Source organism: Sinohyriopsis cumingii, chromosome 11 (genome assembly GCF_028554795.1).
Source record: "Sinohyriopsis cumingii isolate HCF-2022 chromosome 11, ASM2855479v2, whole genome shotgun sequence".
Taxonomy (NCBI): Eukaryota; Metazoa; Mollusca; class Bivalvia; order Unionida; family Unionidae; genus Sinohyriopsis; species Sinohyriopsis cumingii.
The window spans coordinates 24146901-24163772 of record NC_142971.1 but is presented as its reverse complement, the minus strand read 5'-3'; the positions used below and the strand labels follow the sequence as shown (position 1 = coordinate 24163772).

General features: G+C 34.0%; 2 protein-coding genes across 4 annotated transcripts in view; one reads left to right on the top strand and one right to left on the bottom strand.

The window, feature by feature from the left end:
* LOC149787791 (uncharacterized) overlaps positions 1-8465 on the top strand; it is a 62349-nt gene extending 53884 nt beyond the window's left edge. For both annotated transcript variants that reach the window (XM_089973992.1, XM_089973993.1), the window contains one exon: positions 1053-8465. The gene's annotated coding sequence lies outside the window, so the exon portion shown is untranslated. The remainder of the gene's footprint in view (positions 1-1052) is intronic.
* Positions 8466-8540: 75 nt separating this feature from the next.
* LOC149787790 (KICSTOR complex protein ITFG2-like) overlaps positions 8541-16872 on the bottom strand; it is a 38826-nt gene continuing 30494 nt past the window's right edge. Inside the window, exons 12-13 of one of the 2 annotated variants that reach the window (XR_016424100.1) lie at positions 15209-16534; positions 8541-11928 (exon numbers count right to left, since the gene is read on the bottom strand). Coding sequence is in view for 1 of the 2 variants with exons in the window: in XM_089973994.1 (XP_089830120.1) it covers positions 16467-16534 (68 nt within the window). In the remaining variant the exon portion in view is untranslated. Of the gene's footprint in view, positions 16535-16872 lie in introns of both variants that reach the window. The other variant, XM_089973994.1, reaches the window with a different exon arrangement.

Sequence of the window (16872 nt, the reverse complement as noted above, 5' to 3'; positions counted from 1 at the left end):
ATCTTGTAGTGGTCACTATCAGATGTATAAGTGGTCTCATAGTGGGCACTATCAGATGTATACCTGGTCTCATATTGGGCACTATCAGATGTACACCTGGTCTCATATTGGGCACTATCAGCTGTATACCTGGTCTCATAGTGGGCACTATCATATGTATACCATGTGTCATAGTGGCTACTATCAAATGTATACCTTATCTCGTATTGGGCACTATCAAATGTATACCTGGTCTCATATTGGGTGTTATCAGATGTATACCTTGTCTCATAGTAGGCACTATCAGATGTACAGCTTATCTCATAATGGGCACTATCAAATATATACCTGGTCCCATAGTGGGTACTATCAGATTTATACCTGGTCTGATAGTGGGCACTAGCAGATGTATACCTTATCTCATAGTGGACACTAGCATATGTATACCTTATCTCATAGTGGGCACTATCAGATATATACCTTGTCTCATAGTAGGCACTATCAAATGTATACCTTATCTCATAGTGGGCACTGTCAGATATATACCTGATCTCATAGTGGGCACTATCAGATGTATACCTGGTCTTATAGTGGGCACTAACAGATGTTTACCTAATCTCATAGTGGGCACCATCAGATGTATACCTCGTCTCATAGTGGGCACTATCATATGTACACCTGGTCTCATAGTAGTGGGCACTATCAGATGTATACCTTTTATGTGTAAGTTAATAGATGTTCTGGTCAGCTTTGATGTCTTCTGATAGTTCCACTTCTTGTTTTAAAGACTTGAGGAATATGTGTGATCCCTTTAAATTGTGCATCTTTATGTGCATGGATGACAGTGTCACATAAATCCATCTTCAGCAGTTTAGATAGATAATTCGTACCATGGGATATAATTGGAGTTGGTTGTTAGAAACGCATAGTACTGGGTTGTCTGAATTTTGTACAGTCTCCACAGGGCAAGCTAGGAGATGGGAGAGGAGAGACAGGGATATGAGTAATTAAGACAAATGAACTGAACAGTACTTGTTAATTATAATTTATGCATGTTTATTTTGTCTTTTCAGAAAAACTGGACAAACGGAAAATGTTAAGTACAAGAATGGTTAGATTTTACTGTTGTAGCATGTCTTCATGCACCAATAGTTGCATATACAACTGTATATACGAGATAAAAGGACATCATATATCATCATTCAAATGTGTGTCAACTACAGAGTGGCTGTTTTCAGATGTTGAACCACTGCACTTGCAAGATAATAATTTATCAACTTAGAGTGGCAAGAAGCCATATTTTCATAGGAGGTCCTAAAACAGCACCTCATGACAGTACTCCCACCTACTCCTATTTTGGACATAGGCATGAGGTCCACAGTTGGGAGATTCTCACTGCCTATTAGGATGTTGAAGAGATTTAAAGGATACAGTATATATATATATATATATATATATATACACACACAGTACCAGGATTTCCATGCAGAACTTGAAAAATTTCCTCTTTCTCAGGAACATCTTTAGACTATTAGCATTTCCAAGATTATTCTTTATTCACAAGATTTATGATCATGCATGGAAACATGAGAGCACATCTTCACCCCTCAAAAAGTTGAAATTCCATTTGATTGGGGGAAAAAACAATTTTTGAGATATATTTAATAGTTTTATAAAATATCCTGTACAGTAAATTAGATATAAAAATAGATAATTCAGGTAGCTCATGAATTGTGTGTATACGGTGCATATAGGATGTGTATAAGATGTGTATAGGATGTGTATACGGTGTATATAGAATGTGTATAGGATATGTATATGTATAAGATGTGTATAAGATGTCTATAAGGTGTGTATAAGATGTGTATAAGATGTGTATAGGATGTGTATAAGATGTGTATAGGATGTGTATAAGATGTGTATAAGGTGTGTATAAGATGTGTACAAGATGTGTTTGGTTTAGTGCTTTACAGTACAACATCAGTAGGTTTTTAATGCAAAGGCAATTGAAGTCAAGTGCCTTGCCCGAGATCATCAGATTTATTTGCTATTTTGCATATTATATGAGATCTACAAACTTGATAAGGTATCTTAATTTAAATTGAATACAAGATATAGAGCACAAATCTTTTAAAGTTTATAAGAATATCTTTTATAATTTATGTGATACCTTGTAAAGTTTTATATGATACAATTTGAGATATTTTGTGCTTGAAATAAATAGTTGATTTGACTTGCCATATAATTGTGGTTAACTTGGCTTGCCATAGAACTGTGGTTAATTTTGTTTGGCTTAGGATGGTAGATTGGACCTATACAGCTTCACAGTTTGGTGTGTATCATACATGGGAATGTACCATCATAACTGTAAAAGAACATATAATGTTCATATTGTGATTGCTGACAAATCATCATTAGTAACAACAACAAATTCAAGCTATTTTCTTGTGAAAACCTTTGTTATTGTTTTGCCACAGTATACAATCAGTAAATAACAAAGGGTCAATCTTTAGATTATGAATTAACGGTGATTCCTTACCCACCCTCAAATTGGAGGCACTCCTGCTGTGGTGAATTCATAGTAATTGGGCTCACAAAAAAAAGGGGATGGATGGACTTTTACACTTAATGTTGTGTGTATGAGATGGCATTTGGAGGATCTCAAATGGCTCCTGGTCGGAAACTAATGTTTGATTCCCATGTTTTTCATGAGAACAAAAGATCTCATTGAACATTGTTGAAACCTTCAGGCATAAATTGGCAGCTAAAATTGGAGAGGTATGAGGCGTATTCCAAATTGCAAAAGTTGTGTGATCTGAGTCAGTAATACATAAAATGATTGTTAAAGCTACGTTAAAAAGCCAAATCACACATACACACTTTGCTTAATTTGATTGATTAAATTAAGGAACCTTAACCTAATCTCTAAACTCTAGAAAGATACAAGTTCCATAATCTTCCTGAGAGGGGAAACACTTAATTTCAGAGCAGCTTCTTGAGAAATTGATGTTTAAAATGGAACTTGAGAGTGAATAATACGAAGTTATTGTGTTGAAAAATTACTGTTTTGAATTATTTGTTGATTGTTTACATAGAAATTTAATGTTAAAGTACAGTACAAAATGGATATAAAAAAACCATGGGACCAAAAAATAATATATATTGTAATTTTTTTCTATTCAGAGTAAAATATTTTATAACAAGAGGCCCATGTGGCCTAAAATAACTCACCTGGCTGGCATCTGCTTCATAATCAAATGCAAGAGTGGTTGATCAAGAAATTTGTTATAATAATATACTTTCTAAGAAAAATGTTCTTTGTGCTGACAGCAGACATCATGATCACAATTGTTTCAGGGTTTCTTTAGTTTTATATTGTCATTTGTATTTGATGGCATATCAGCATCAATTGTCCCATATTGAAATACCTCTGTGTAATCACAATTTCTGTCAATGAGTTGTGTAAACATGTTTCTTTTAATATCAGCAGCCAGATTTGGTATTGGATCGGCATTATTTGTATATTTTTGAAAAGTCTTGAAGCCATGATACTTTCAGTTCTGGTCCAGTTCTGTTAAGTGGCATTTTGAGATGAAGTTGTTGATAGTTTTGTTATATTTAGTAACAGCAACCATGTTTCATAGCAAACTGACGTCATTTGTACAAACTTAAATGCACTTCATACCATGATACACTTCCTGCCAAATTTGGTCAGATTCTGTAATGGGTTTTGAGAAGTCATTTAAATGATTTTCTGCTTTTAGTGATGATGGCTATATAAGATGGCAAACGATTTGAAATGCCTTTCTGTCAGACTTGGCTAAATTCTGCTGAGTAGTTTTTGTCAAAAGGTTTTTCCATTTTTAGAATTGGTGGCCATATTTGATGATGGATTGGCCTCATTTGTACAAACTTAAAAGCCCTTTAAGCCACGATGCTTTTATTTATATTTGGTAACATTCTGTAGCTTTTTATTAAGTGATTTCAAAATTAGTTTTGTTTTAATAAAAGTGGCTCTTTTGATTTTGACTTAACATCATTTGTACATATTAAAAGCTCTCTGTTTTAGTGATGGTAATAATTGATGACTGACAGTAATCATTTCTACAAACTTAAAAGCCATATATGCAAGGATGCGAATTGTCAAATTTGATCTAATTACAATTGAGGAGTTTTTGAGAAGTCTAAAGGTTTTTGTGTTTAGCAGTGATTGCCATTTGTTATGATTAATCAGCATTTTTTGAACAAATTTGAAAGACCTTCATGTGAGGATGCTTTCTTGTCAAATTTTTTAAACTGTTTTTTATAAGGTCATCTAAAAGATTTTATATGTTTACTACTGGTGGCCATATTTGATGAGCATCCATATAAAAAAATTTGAAAGACCTTGATGCTAAAATACTTCTGTAAAATCATAAACAGAAATTGTGAACAGACCTTACCATAACCTCACTTGGCATTATGGCCTGGTGATCTGAAAGCACTAAAAGTGGCCTTGCAGTTGTGACGTCCAATATTTTACTTATAATTTTCTTATAAATGTAGTTTACTGAATATATTATATACAAAAAAGATACAACATATATAAAATTAAACTTAGACTTACAAAATATATCTACCTATAATGAAATGTTATATTTTAACTTAAATATTTTGAACTCCTAGCTCTGTATATGAATATTTTGTACAATGTATGCATAGATTATGAAGCTAACATTTTGTTGTTGTATGTGCAATTTTAAAAATTGTTCCATTGACAAGTTGTTTTTGACAGTTGTTAAACCTATCATAGTTTTATGAAATCCAGTCACAACATAGAAATGTTACTTGTTAAATTGTGTTTGTGCATGTGTAATTGTGTAAGATGCGGTGCATTCAGTACTTATTACTGGTGATGTTTTGTTTCCCTGTTAATTAATATGAAGTGATCAAGCTATTGCTACATCCATCTGTCTGTAATCATATTAGCCTCAGTATATTTTGGTATATTTTTCATACCAGTGTTTCTGATACCCTGTATGCATTCCATCTTCTTCAGTTTCATTATTTTCTCTAGTTTTTGTTTGTTCATTCATCCTATATTTGCACTGATTTACCGAGTGAAACGCAAAAACCATTTCAGATTTGGCACACATATTAAATTAGTTGTACAGCTGTGCCTTTGCGCTATTCAGAATTCTTTAGTTTACATGCATTTAATGTTTTCATCATTTTGTCCATCCATCCTTTATCCACACATTTGTTTCAGGAACAGAACTCTAAAACTAATTAGGATATCTCTGTAACATTTGGTAAAATGTGGAATATAGGTTATCATCTCTCATACAAATCAGAATACGAGCAAGATCTATGGTATTAATGAGGTGATCTTGCATCTGATTGGCTGAGCTTATTACCAAACCGGAGGCCATATTTCTGATATAATTCTGAATAAACTTGGAATATATGTTTATATAATAAAGATCTAAGACTACAAGATGAATGTAAGTTAATGAGGCCATCTTTCATTTGAGCTTTTACCACTTGATGGTCTGTATTTCTGATCGGATTTTGTTCAGACTTGAAATATATACTTACATCCTCAAGATCTTGGAAACATTGAGCAAAACATGTGATATTGATTTTGATTGCACACTCAAAAAGCCATATTTATGGTCAGATTTTGACCAGATTTAATATGCTGGCTTATGTCATTTTTATAAGTTAAAGCTTTTCAAGAATGAAAGTTACTGAAGGGAAGAAAGGTAGTTTGCAAAGCAAAAATTACCACCAAACAAATTCCACAAGGTTGTGACATAAGACATTGATATTAGCAGTGATTAATGATAAAGTTTGACAGATTGGTGGAGCTGGTAATTCAGCAAATCTTGTTACAAGTTGTTATTATTTGACAATTAATATTACATATTTGTCACATAGCGGTGACAAGCAATTCTAGTTCCACATTGGAGTGAACAGAAAGCCATCAATGTTGTGTGTTTGATGTAGAAAAATTTAATTTGTGTTTTAAGCCTTCACCAGAAAAATATCAATATGGTCTGTTTGCTTATTATAGCATTTACAGTCTTTAGAAGCATGTATTTGTGTTTAAAATGTATTTCTTTTAGTCTTGGTATTTTTGTGAGTGATTCAGAGATAAATTAAGTAATTAGGTCAAAATATGGTACATTTTAGAATCCTTAATGTCTGATTTAATCCTGATTTAATATTCAGGGGGAAACTTGTATTTCAGAATCAGATAATAAGAAAAATATTTAGATATCTCAATTTTAGGAAGAAAATTTTCAACTGTTTAGTGAAACCAGGACCAGACCTAGGCCTTGCTTATAGTTTGGAAGGCCCAAGGCACCATGCTGGCAGTGGCATCTGGCTAGTTTAGTTACTGTATTATGTCTAATGTTTTTGTCTTTTGGAGAACAGGGTCATGAAGGCACTGGGCATAAGGCAACCACCTTGCCTCACGGCCAGTCCTTACCAGACACTAAGATTACAAACATTTCTCACACTTGGATTTGACTTTAAATTCTCGTATCTTATTGGTCTGTGGTTTGATGCTTGCCAAGTATCATATGTTACATGGTCAGTAAATTGATGTTAGGGCTGTTCTATTTATACATACGTGGTACCCAGGGATGGCAGAACATATATGCCAGGATGCTCTGATTACTCAGTGAGTTCATATGAAAATGACACAAGATTCTAAAATGCATCTGTGGGTGACTGCTTGGAATGAAAGTTCCATCATTAGGTCCACTGTATGTTTTACTGAAACAGCTTTTAGCCAATCAGACTTCAGAAACGTGAAAATCTTAGATTGACTGTAAAGTGTTTTGATAATCTTGGAATCCAGTAAGTGCTTTGCAAGATATTTAACAGGCAGCAAAATATTTGAAAAGTAGGTGGGAAAAACATTTGGCATATTAAATATAGCCACCTACTACAATCCCTTTAAGAGGAATACTGTTACATTGTAAAGTCAAGCCCATCACATGAAAAAAAATCTACAATACTATTGAAATGTTCAAATCATAACTAAGTGCAGATTTTTTGCATAAATAAATTGTGGCCTTTTATTTGTGTGCCATATGGAAAATAGTAACCTTTGAGAAGTCTTATATTATGTCCACTCATAAATGTCTTTATTTGGTGTGACTGTTTAACATATATCAAGCATTAGCATTTTAAATTGGACAGAACATGCTGATCTCTGAAGATGGTTTCTTTTAGGTGTAAGCACTTGCTGCCAACTTGTCTTTTTAAGGCATCAATATTGCCTTAAAATAAATCCTATAAGTATACAATGCAAAACTGAGGCCCATCTGGCATCACAAATGTTATGAGTGAGAAAAATCTTTTACCACTATACAAGAGAAATGGGTCATGATACAGCAGTTTGTTTATTAGATCAGAGAGAATTATATTTATTTTGTGTTTCCTTGGCATCAGACTAGAACAGTGTATCTGGATAAGCTATGCCATTGAAGTGTAATTTTAGAAGTATTTTTTGTTAAGTGAGAAAACTTCCTGCCTATTATGTTTACTGTTTATACAAACATTACAGTCTGCTTACAATAAATCAAGTGCATTATCACAAAAATTGAAGCTTGTTATAAAAATGACAGAAAACAAGGTTAAAATATTTCACCTCAAGTAAGATACAAAAAAACTTTTATTTCAGAAATGAAAGAACAGTAGTCCTATGCTTATTTAACTTGTACTCGAATAAAAATGTACAAAAAATGTAAATCCTTAAGTCACTGACAAAAATATAACAATTAAAGATGATTGTGACAGATTTTTCTGGCATCTATATAACAGTTCAAGTTGCATCCTGTTTATATAAACATACAATGTACATGACCACAGTGATGGGTTGGTCAAATTCAAGTTTAATATGTGCAAATACACCTGTAAGCATTTATACTGCTAGTTAGCAGGTGCCTGTGATTATGTGCAGTAAATACATGATTTCATTCATCCTCAGTTGACAAAAGAAACTTGAAATTGTATCAGTATACGGATTATGTACATATTGGCTTGTGTCAGTGTTACAGGACCTGACAGTATAATTATAGTGAAATGTGTATAAATACTACATAAGTGAAATAGGTTAACTTAAAAATTGGACAGTGGATATTCTTTATATAGGTGTTTAGTATGGCAGGTTTCAATTATAAACACAACTCAAAACCTTAAACAACAGAATACACTCTTTCTGATGAATTTTGACCTAACATTTTTTTGCATTCAGAAAAAAATAAGATCTCCTTTTCCAAATACATGAGAAATTAACTTTAACAGTTAAATTATATTTCATCAATTAAACCACTTGCACAGAATTTCATGAATATATTTTTCACTTGTAATATAAGAATCATTGCTCACCGTTAATTACATATATCGTATATATGGTTGTGAAATGACTGTTGCTCAAAATTGTTGCTTTTGTTGTTGAATGTGATATGAAATAAAAATTGATTGTTTTAGTATGCTTTCAGTTACTTCATTTTAACCCTATAAATCACAAATCCATCATCACTGCATTAAAAAAAAAGTAGAAATGACATTAAAAAAACATCTTTAATCATATCGTTCACATTATTGTCATAACATTACATTACAGTACTCAGTATAAGGCTCCTCATTATAATGTCATACCAGTTATAAGGCATCCATGGTCATGGCCCTAATTCATAATGTAATAGTAAAATTCTATGTATAATTATCATTATAAGGTCATATCAGTATAAACAATCTCTACTCAATGATAGTATTATAATGAGTACATTATAAGCATCATAGAACTGTAAAAGCCCTTCAGTGGTCTACTCACCCCAGTTCAACATGTTAATAAAATGTATACCCAGAGCTGTGTTTATCATAGAACTGTAAAAGCCCTTCAGTGGTCTACTTGCCCCACTTCAACATGTTAATAAAATGAGACAAATATTTACCATTTCTCTTCATTTTCTATACAAAGTACAGGGCAAGTAACCTATCCCTGGATGATGGATGCTTCCTCTTTTGTATCATGACGAGCATTATTTTGTAGCAACATTTTTGATACAATATCTTTGCAATTATTCTGTAAATATCAACTGCAGAACTTTCTGAATAATACAACTGAAGAAGTATCCATCCTTCTAGCTATGTCAGATACTGATGTGGAGTGATGACAATTTTACTTAGGGATTTTTGCCATTTAACCTCTGTTATCTGAATGCAACATATATGGTTCACTTCACCATCTGTGAAGTTCTCTCTGCCCACATTATTTATCATCTTCCATGTAATGTGAAGTGTAGCAGACTGTACTTATGGATACTGCACTTATGGCATTGACTGTAATGTGCTCCACAACATATGTGGCACTACACTCTTCATCATATGCAACTTCTGAGAGGGACCCATATTGTACACTTTAGAAATCAGTTTACAATTTGTATTCCTTTCAGAGGACTGCTATAGGCTCCAAATCAATCAAACTTGTCCCAATTAAGAAACAGCATTCTGCATCTCCAGGTAATGTGTAAAAACACAACATTAAACATACTCATTGATAATTCCTTGATTGTAAGGTGTACTAGCTTGAATTTTAGTGTCGACCTTCCAGACACAATAACATTGTAATTTTGTTGATATGAAACAAACTAAAGAGACGTGATTATCTGTGCTGAAGAAAAAGGAGATTTGAACTTTGTATCACTAATAAATTGTGCCATCAGCAGCTTCCTTTATATCAATCATAATTTGCAAAGTCACTTACATTGTATTTAGAACTTTATACATGTATCACATCAATAATAATTTGTGCCATTATTGGCACCCTATTGTGAACTTTATATATCATTGATAAATTGTGCCATCTTTGGCACCCTACTTTGAACTCTATATATTACTACTGATAATTTGTGCCTTCATTGGCACCCTATTATGAACTATATCACTCATAAAATGTGCCATCATTGGCAACCTATTGTGAACTCTATATATTACTACTCAAAATATACCATCAATAGCATCCTATTGTGAACTTTGTCATTGTTAAACTGTGCCATCAGCTCTAACTATATTTTAAATATCACTGATAAACATTCTGATTAAAATCAAGTCTTTGATATAATGTAGACCAGATAGGCATGGATAAGAAAAAGTCTTCTAGTGACCTTGCAAGTACTGGTCCATTTATTTGTTATGGTCTATCAGATAAGGAGATGGGATAGTTTTCATTTGTAAGGATGTGTTCTGAACAACGTTTCTCACTTGCAGAAATACCAATTTTTTTAAACAGTAAAATATGCTTCTTAGATAATACTTACCTTATCATAATACTTCAGAAAACTACTACTACCTTGCAAATCCAGTCATCCCCAATTAAAACTTTTTAGGTAAAAGGCTAAAAGTCACCTGCCCACCTAGGTGGCAGTTAGAGTGCTTTCCCTTTAATACCAGGATTGGCACCAAATCCAGTTAAATCATCAGTTACTAATGGAGTGGAAGGCATGCTCTCAATATGTACCATTCAGGTGCCCATTCAGAAGGTGCAAGAGTGCAACACACACTCAGACACAGGCTGTATATAGGAGCCTTTTCCACACCTTGTTTTCTTTTTCAATCATTAACAATTCCATTGTACCATCTTTCACTGATGAACTGAATTCTGTGTGATTTTCTTACTTAACTGTTTTTATTCTAGCACACAAGTAATCATTTGCAATTTGACTGTTTGAAAAAAGTGTGTGAAATAAATCACCAACACTAATAACTGAAAAAGGTAGGTTCATTTTTAAAAGAAATTTAGTCAATCAAACTTCAATCGAATTACATCAAGGTTCTCTCTGGTATTTATAAATTTTGTAAGTTCAGGCTGTGTTGTTGATGATGAAGCAGCAAGCTGATGTTTATTAGCTTTTTCCTGCTGTTTTATGTCATGGGTGCCTCCATGCACAACAGCAAAAATCAAAATTACACAATTTGCAAGATAAAAACTTTTCTCCTTTACTAGAAAGTTTCACAAATATAAACATGACAGCGTAATTGTCCTTCCAATTCTGAATCTTTTGCTTCCCTTTTCAACATGACTAAAAGTTGAATATTACAAAAATGAACCAGTCATGTTTTAGAACTCTGTATTCCTATATACATGAATAACTTTCTATCAGAATGGAACCAGGTGCCCATCCCAAACAGGAAAATTGCAAGAATATTTTTAATTAATTTTTTATATTGAAAAACGGATTTTTAACAAGAAAACATACACCCGTATTCAGGTCCAAAATATGGGAAAAACGGGACACTTGGCAGCTATGCCTCTCTTCCATGATGATGCAGTGTGCCAGTCACCATGGAATGGTAAGTTTTATTTGTGACAAGTTTCTCATCAAAGAGCCATAGGAAGTTACCTAACAAGATATGAATGCCTATAGTGGAACAAAGTGCTCTTGTACTCACTACTGTGACAATATATTCCACTGCCTTCCAACACTTTTAAGGTGGACTTGACACATGCTGTTGTAATTGCTTAAAGCAGACAATGGAATATCTAAATTCCTGCGACTCTGTGGCAAAATTGATGAGGCTGATCCAAGATTTCCCATTTAAGTGGAGTAATCAGGATGAGGATTATTGTGCTTCCTGTTCTTGCGGTAAGGAGAGTACAGGATATTCATCCACATAGCCAGTCTGTAATTGCGAGATGGCAACTTAGTCTGTTGTTACTCCTTATCTAGACCTTCAGTAAATGATATGGTTTGAACCTTTGTGTGCAAGCTGTTGATGTCATTATCCCTCAAGGCATGCTTCTGTGCCTTCCCCTTTAGTACCCATAGAATTGCTGCCCACTGACTTCTGTCCATAATATGCAAGTCTGACATGTATTCAAAGAATGACAACCAAAGAAACTATGCATGTAGAGTTTGTTATCAGTCTCATCTCATCCATGATCTAAATCTGAAACATAAAATAGAGCAGGCAATATATACTTGTTGAGTGGCAAGAATCCTGCTTTATGTACTTAGGAATGTCTGTACAGAGTTACACCATATGATAAATACCTGTAAGAGGGTACATGTGGCCTAGTAGGGAACTGGAGCATTGCTATTAATACTTATGGACTGGATGCAAAATAATCAATTCTAGTAACAAGTTACCTTTAGGAATGCCAATTTTTGATTGCCTATACAGGTAAAATCCCGAAGCGTTATAGTAACAACAAGTATGAAGTGGAAACTAGGAGTAAACGATGTACAGAAAATGTACCTGTACATGTCAGATCATGGCAGTAGCTGTAGTAGTAGTAATATAAATGAATAATCTATAGTACACACAAAACTTGCTCACAAACAAAAGGCAATGAAGCATCAATATTGATACTTCTGAAGTAGATGCAACAATATCCATTGTGAGATAAGGTTAACTGTAAGAAAGGCCCAATGATGTTCAATGAAGGTAAAATCAGTAAAGTGTCATATAACTATGATGTGTATGCTATGACAAAATAATACATAGAACTGACCAGCATGAATCAGGATGTAGTGGAAGTTATACAACAATATTAAATGAGTATGTATATCACACAGCATACCTGCAGTTATTAATACAACTATAGTAATGTGAATCAACATCATGAAATGTGCAGGTATATACTAGGGGTGCACAATAATATGGAATACTGGTATACTGTGGTATTAAACTGACAATACAATAATCGCAATATAACTTTCTTATATCAATATAGTAGGATAGTGATGTAAATTTGATAAAAAAGTTGCAAACGAACTCTATTAATTTTAATACATTAATATTAGCTATATTTCACTACTTATAATAGTGTTTTTTATTGACAAAATGACCTATTGAATTGCATACATTTAAATCTGGCAATCTGCTTCAGTAACATTTCTATTTCGTTTCCTTGGCAGTTACAGCATGGGCAATCAGAAGTTACAGGTCTTTGAATCTTCATCCCTCTGAAGCTTAATGTTCTCTTTATCAACAAATAAGCACCTTGCTGACACTGATGACTAACTGACACTGACCTTGAGTTACAAGTATTTATGGCATGGTTGAGTACGACCTGGTGAAAAATTTGAAAGCACACTTCACCATATGGATTCGTTTTGGGTTAAGAAAGAGTAAAAGGGACGGGAAAATTGACGAGGCAATTACTGTGTGCAGATTATGTGAGGCTTGTGCTAAGTTTTCCGGTGGGACCACAATTCTAACCTACCATATGAACAAGCACCACCCTGGAAAAGTGGTAATTGCAAGATGATGGACAACTGATCATTAATGTCTGTTAATGGGAGTTCATCCTGTGAAGATAATTCTGACCTTTCTGAAGCTAAAACATCAGCCAACCCAGAGAACCTTAGCAGGGCTCATTGGCACAAAATAGCCCTCCCATTCTTCATGTGTTTTACTGATAACTGACAAGGTGTGCAGATTAATCATAAAGGACTTGCATCCATATGGAATAGTAGATTCACCAGAGTTTACATACACTTGACCCCTGATAGGTAGAAAGCAGTTTGCAGAGGTGATCATTCCTCAAAAGTATGCATAAGTCAAGGCACTGGTAATGGAAGACCTATGAAATGCTGAGAAGGTTGCATTGACAACAGATAGTTGGATGTTGAGGTCATCTGAATAATATGACAAATATGTCAACTCACACTGATAAGGACTGGAAGATGATAAACTATGTTCTTCAAACTTGGCCCATGCATGAAAGGCACACAGGTGAGAATATAGCTGCTATGATTCATGAGGCCCTGAAAGAATGGGAAATATATCCCCATACCAACTACTGTATCAGATAATGCATCAAACATGGGCAAGGATTTTAGGATGCAACTTTCACATTAAGTGTTATGCACATACAATTAATGTAGTTGCACAAAAGTGTCTCAAGTTAGACGCACTGAAATTCTCCTCACTGAATCATAAACTGATAGCTGATGTGCCCAACAGATGGAAAAGTACTTATGGCATGATTTGAAGGTTTCTTGAAAAGCATTGTGCAGTAATTGCCATTTTCAGATCCAAAGGTCTTGCTAAAATAAAAGAAAAAGATCTGAACACAAAGTTGGATGATGACATTTGCCTGGCAGATGAGGTAATGGCTTGTCTAAAACCTCTTAAAGCGGTGACAACCAGTCTTTGTGCTGAGTCAGTTCCAACCATTTCTGTTATCATGCCTCCTCATCGCAAATTTGTTGACAGCATTTTTCAAACATCTAGTAACAGCTCAGATGAACAGGGATGTGGTTGATGATCTTCAGGATAGAAGAAGAAACTCTCACCTTGGATCCACATTTTACAGCCTAACCTTTCTTCAGTGATGCACAAAGGTATGAAATCTTTGCCAAAATTTTGCAGAATGCATCTTAAGTCATTGTTAGAGTGAAGGCTGAACATGACACTGATCACTCATCTGCAGGTGATAGTGGGCAGTCAGAAGTGCGACCTTTGCCACAGCTACCTGAGCAGTTAGGTCTCGGCTGCAAGAAGCTCAAGTCAGACATTGGTTAGCATGATATTATAAATATAACTGTTGTTCTGGCATGCAAGAACTTCTTGGTGATGTCTACATAACTGGTGTTGAGACTTCAAAAACACAAACGGAACAACTAGAAGAAGAGCTTAAGAACTCTAGAGTGTTTCCGTCAATTCCCTTGAATTCAAATCTTCTACAATGGTGGAAAATCATGAGCAAAGATTTCCTAGATTAGCTAAATATTCTTAAGGCAATGAAAAGACTGATCTGCAGTTTTATGCATTTGTGTTTATCAAAAATTAAACCACAAACTGTTCACTGTTCAGACAAAAGACTATAATTGTAACTGATTTTTTTCTATGTTAGGTTGCAACTATTGTACTGCATTTTATTCATTTTGTCTCCTATATTTTAATTTTGTAATTAAATAATTTTAATTATTGTATTGCAGTTTGCATTCAATTTATTTCAATAAATTAACAGTAATCTGTAATTTTTTTGTAAATCAATAGATTGTAATAGTATTGCAGTATTTTGCTTAATACTGTAATATACTGCAATATCATTTTTAATTCAATACCCCTTGTATATACCAAGGCACCTAAGTATGTGATGATGACAAAGTGATAACAATGAAAAGTTATAAACTTTGACACTGACAACAGAAAGAACATAAAAATTGGAAATTTATTGAAGAAACCCCTCAAACTTGTTTTAAGAAAGAAAACTTACCAAATGCTAGTTGGGATTATGCAAGGCCTCACTGTCTGTAGAAAGCTTGCTTCTGGACATGAGTGAAAGTAGTAACTGACAATTTCACAGAATTTGGTGCCAATACTGGCATTGAGGGGAGATCACTCTAACTGCCACCCAGGTGGACAGATAATTTTAGGCTTTTCAGCTAAATGTTTTAATCTGGTAAGGCTGGATTCGTCAGGTAGTAGTAGTTCTCCTTTGGTATTATGATCTGGTAAAGTATTTGTAGAAGAAATGAAAGCAATAACAGGACTGTTGAAACAAAAAGTTAATAGAACTTGACCTTGGACCATCATGCCTACATATTATAAGTGGATCTCTAGTTGGATCACATTGCTGTGATAAACTGCCATCATTGGCATCCTATTTTGAACTTTTGTGTCTGCTAAACTGTACCTACAGCAGCGCTTTTTGATCTTTATGTCACTGCACTTATAAACTGTGCCATTAGTTTTATTTTAAACTTTACATCACTAATAAATTTGGCCATCAGCAGTAACACTATATTTTGAACACAATATCACTGACAAACATTCTGATGAAGATTTACAAAACAAGGATATCTTAGGCATAGATGAAATTTCATGTTTTTTGCTATTCCTGGTACACTTATTGTTTTAAGACCTATCAGATACAGAGACGCATTTCATGTTAGGGTGAGTTACTTTTGGTACTAATATGTTCTGAATCATAATTTTCACTTAAAGAAATATGAAACCTGTAATCTGAAATAGAAAGTTGATCTTAACTTGATTTCCATCAGGCCAACATGTTGTAAGTATATCTCTATTTTCATCAGATTGCACTAATAAACTGTACCATCAGCAGCATCCTATTTTAAGAATAATATAATCAGGTTATATGAATGAGACTTGACTATAATTCAGTCAAACAGATATTTTTATAACTCTCCTGCTTATCTCTAAAATGTTAGCTATCTGGGTAAAAAAAATTGTCAGACCATGCATCAGTATGGACATCTAATACAGGCTTTTTTTAGAAATGGGCAACCTGAATTCAACAGATCATAGCCTTAACCCTGCATTCAAGTGGCCCTAATGTCCTGGGTATCAGATTTGTCAGATTCTACAGCAATTTGTCTAGTATTGACTTCTTTTGAACTTGGCTGTCTAAATCACGGAATCAATAATGTAAGCACCACCCAGGATTCAGGTAACCCTTTTTTTTGTCAGACCCTACATCAATATATCAGTCAACTTTTGGCTCCTTTAAATCATGTCTTTGAGTGCCATCCATAGAGACACCAGTGGTACAACTCTCTCAAATCCTTAGTTGTTGGTGCTGAAATAGATAGATATACAAGATACATAAACAAGATTCCCCTGAAGTGATCGCTGCTCTACTGGATGAAAAGACTTTAAAGGAATTCAAGATAAAGACCATTTCTTTCTTTTAACTGTTGAGTGTTGAAACCATCACTGCAATCCTTCGGAGATAACAAGATTTTTAAATTAGCTGCTGTGGTACACATACTGGTTCTTAGCTTGGTACCATTTTCATTTAGGACAAAGCAGACATTATTAGATGTTTTATGACGAAAACCTCATGTCATAATGATCATCCATTCAATTAAGTAGGAACAAGATTTTTAAAGCAGTCTTAATGACAGCCATATTAGA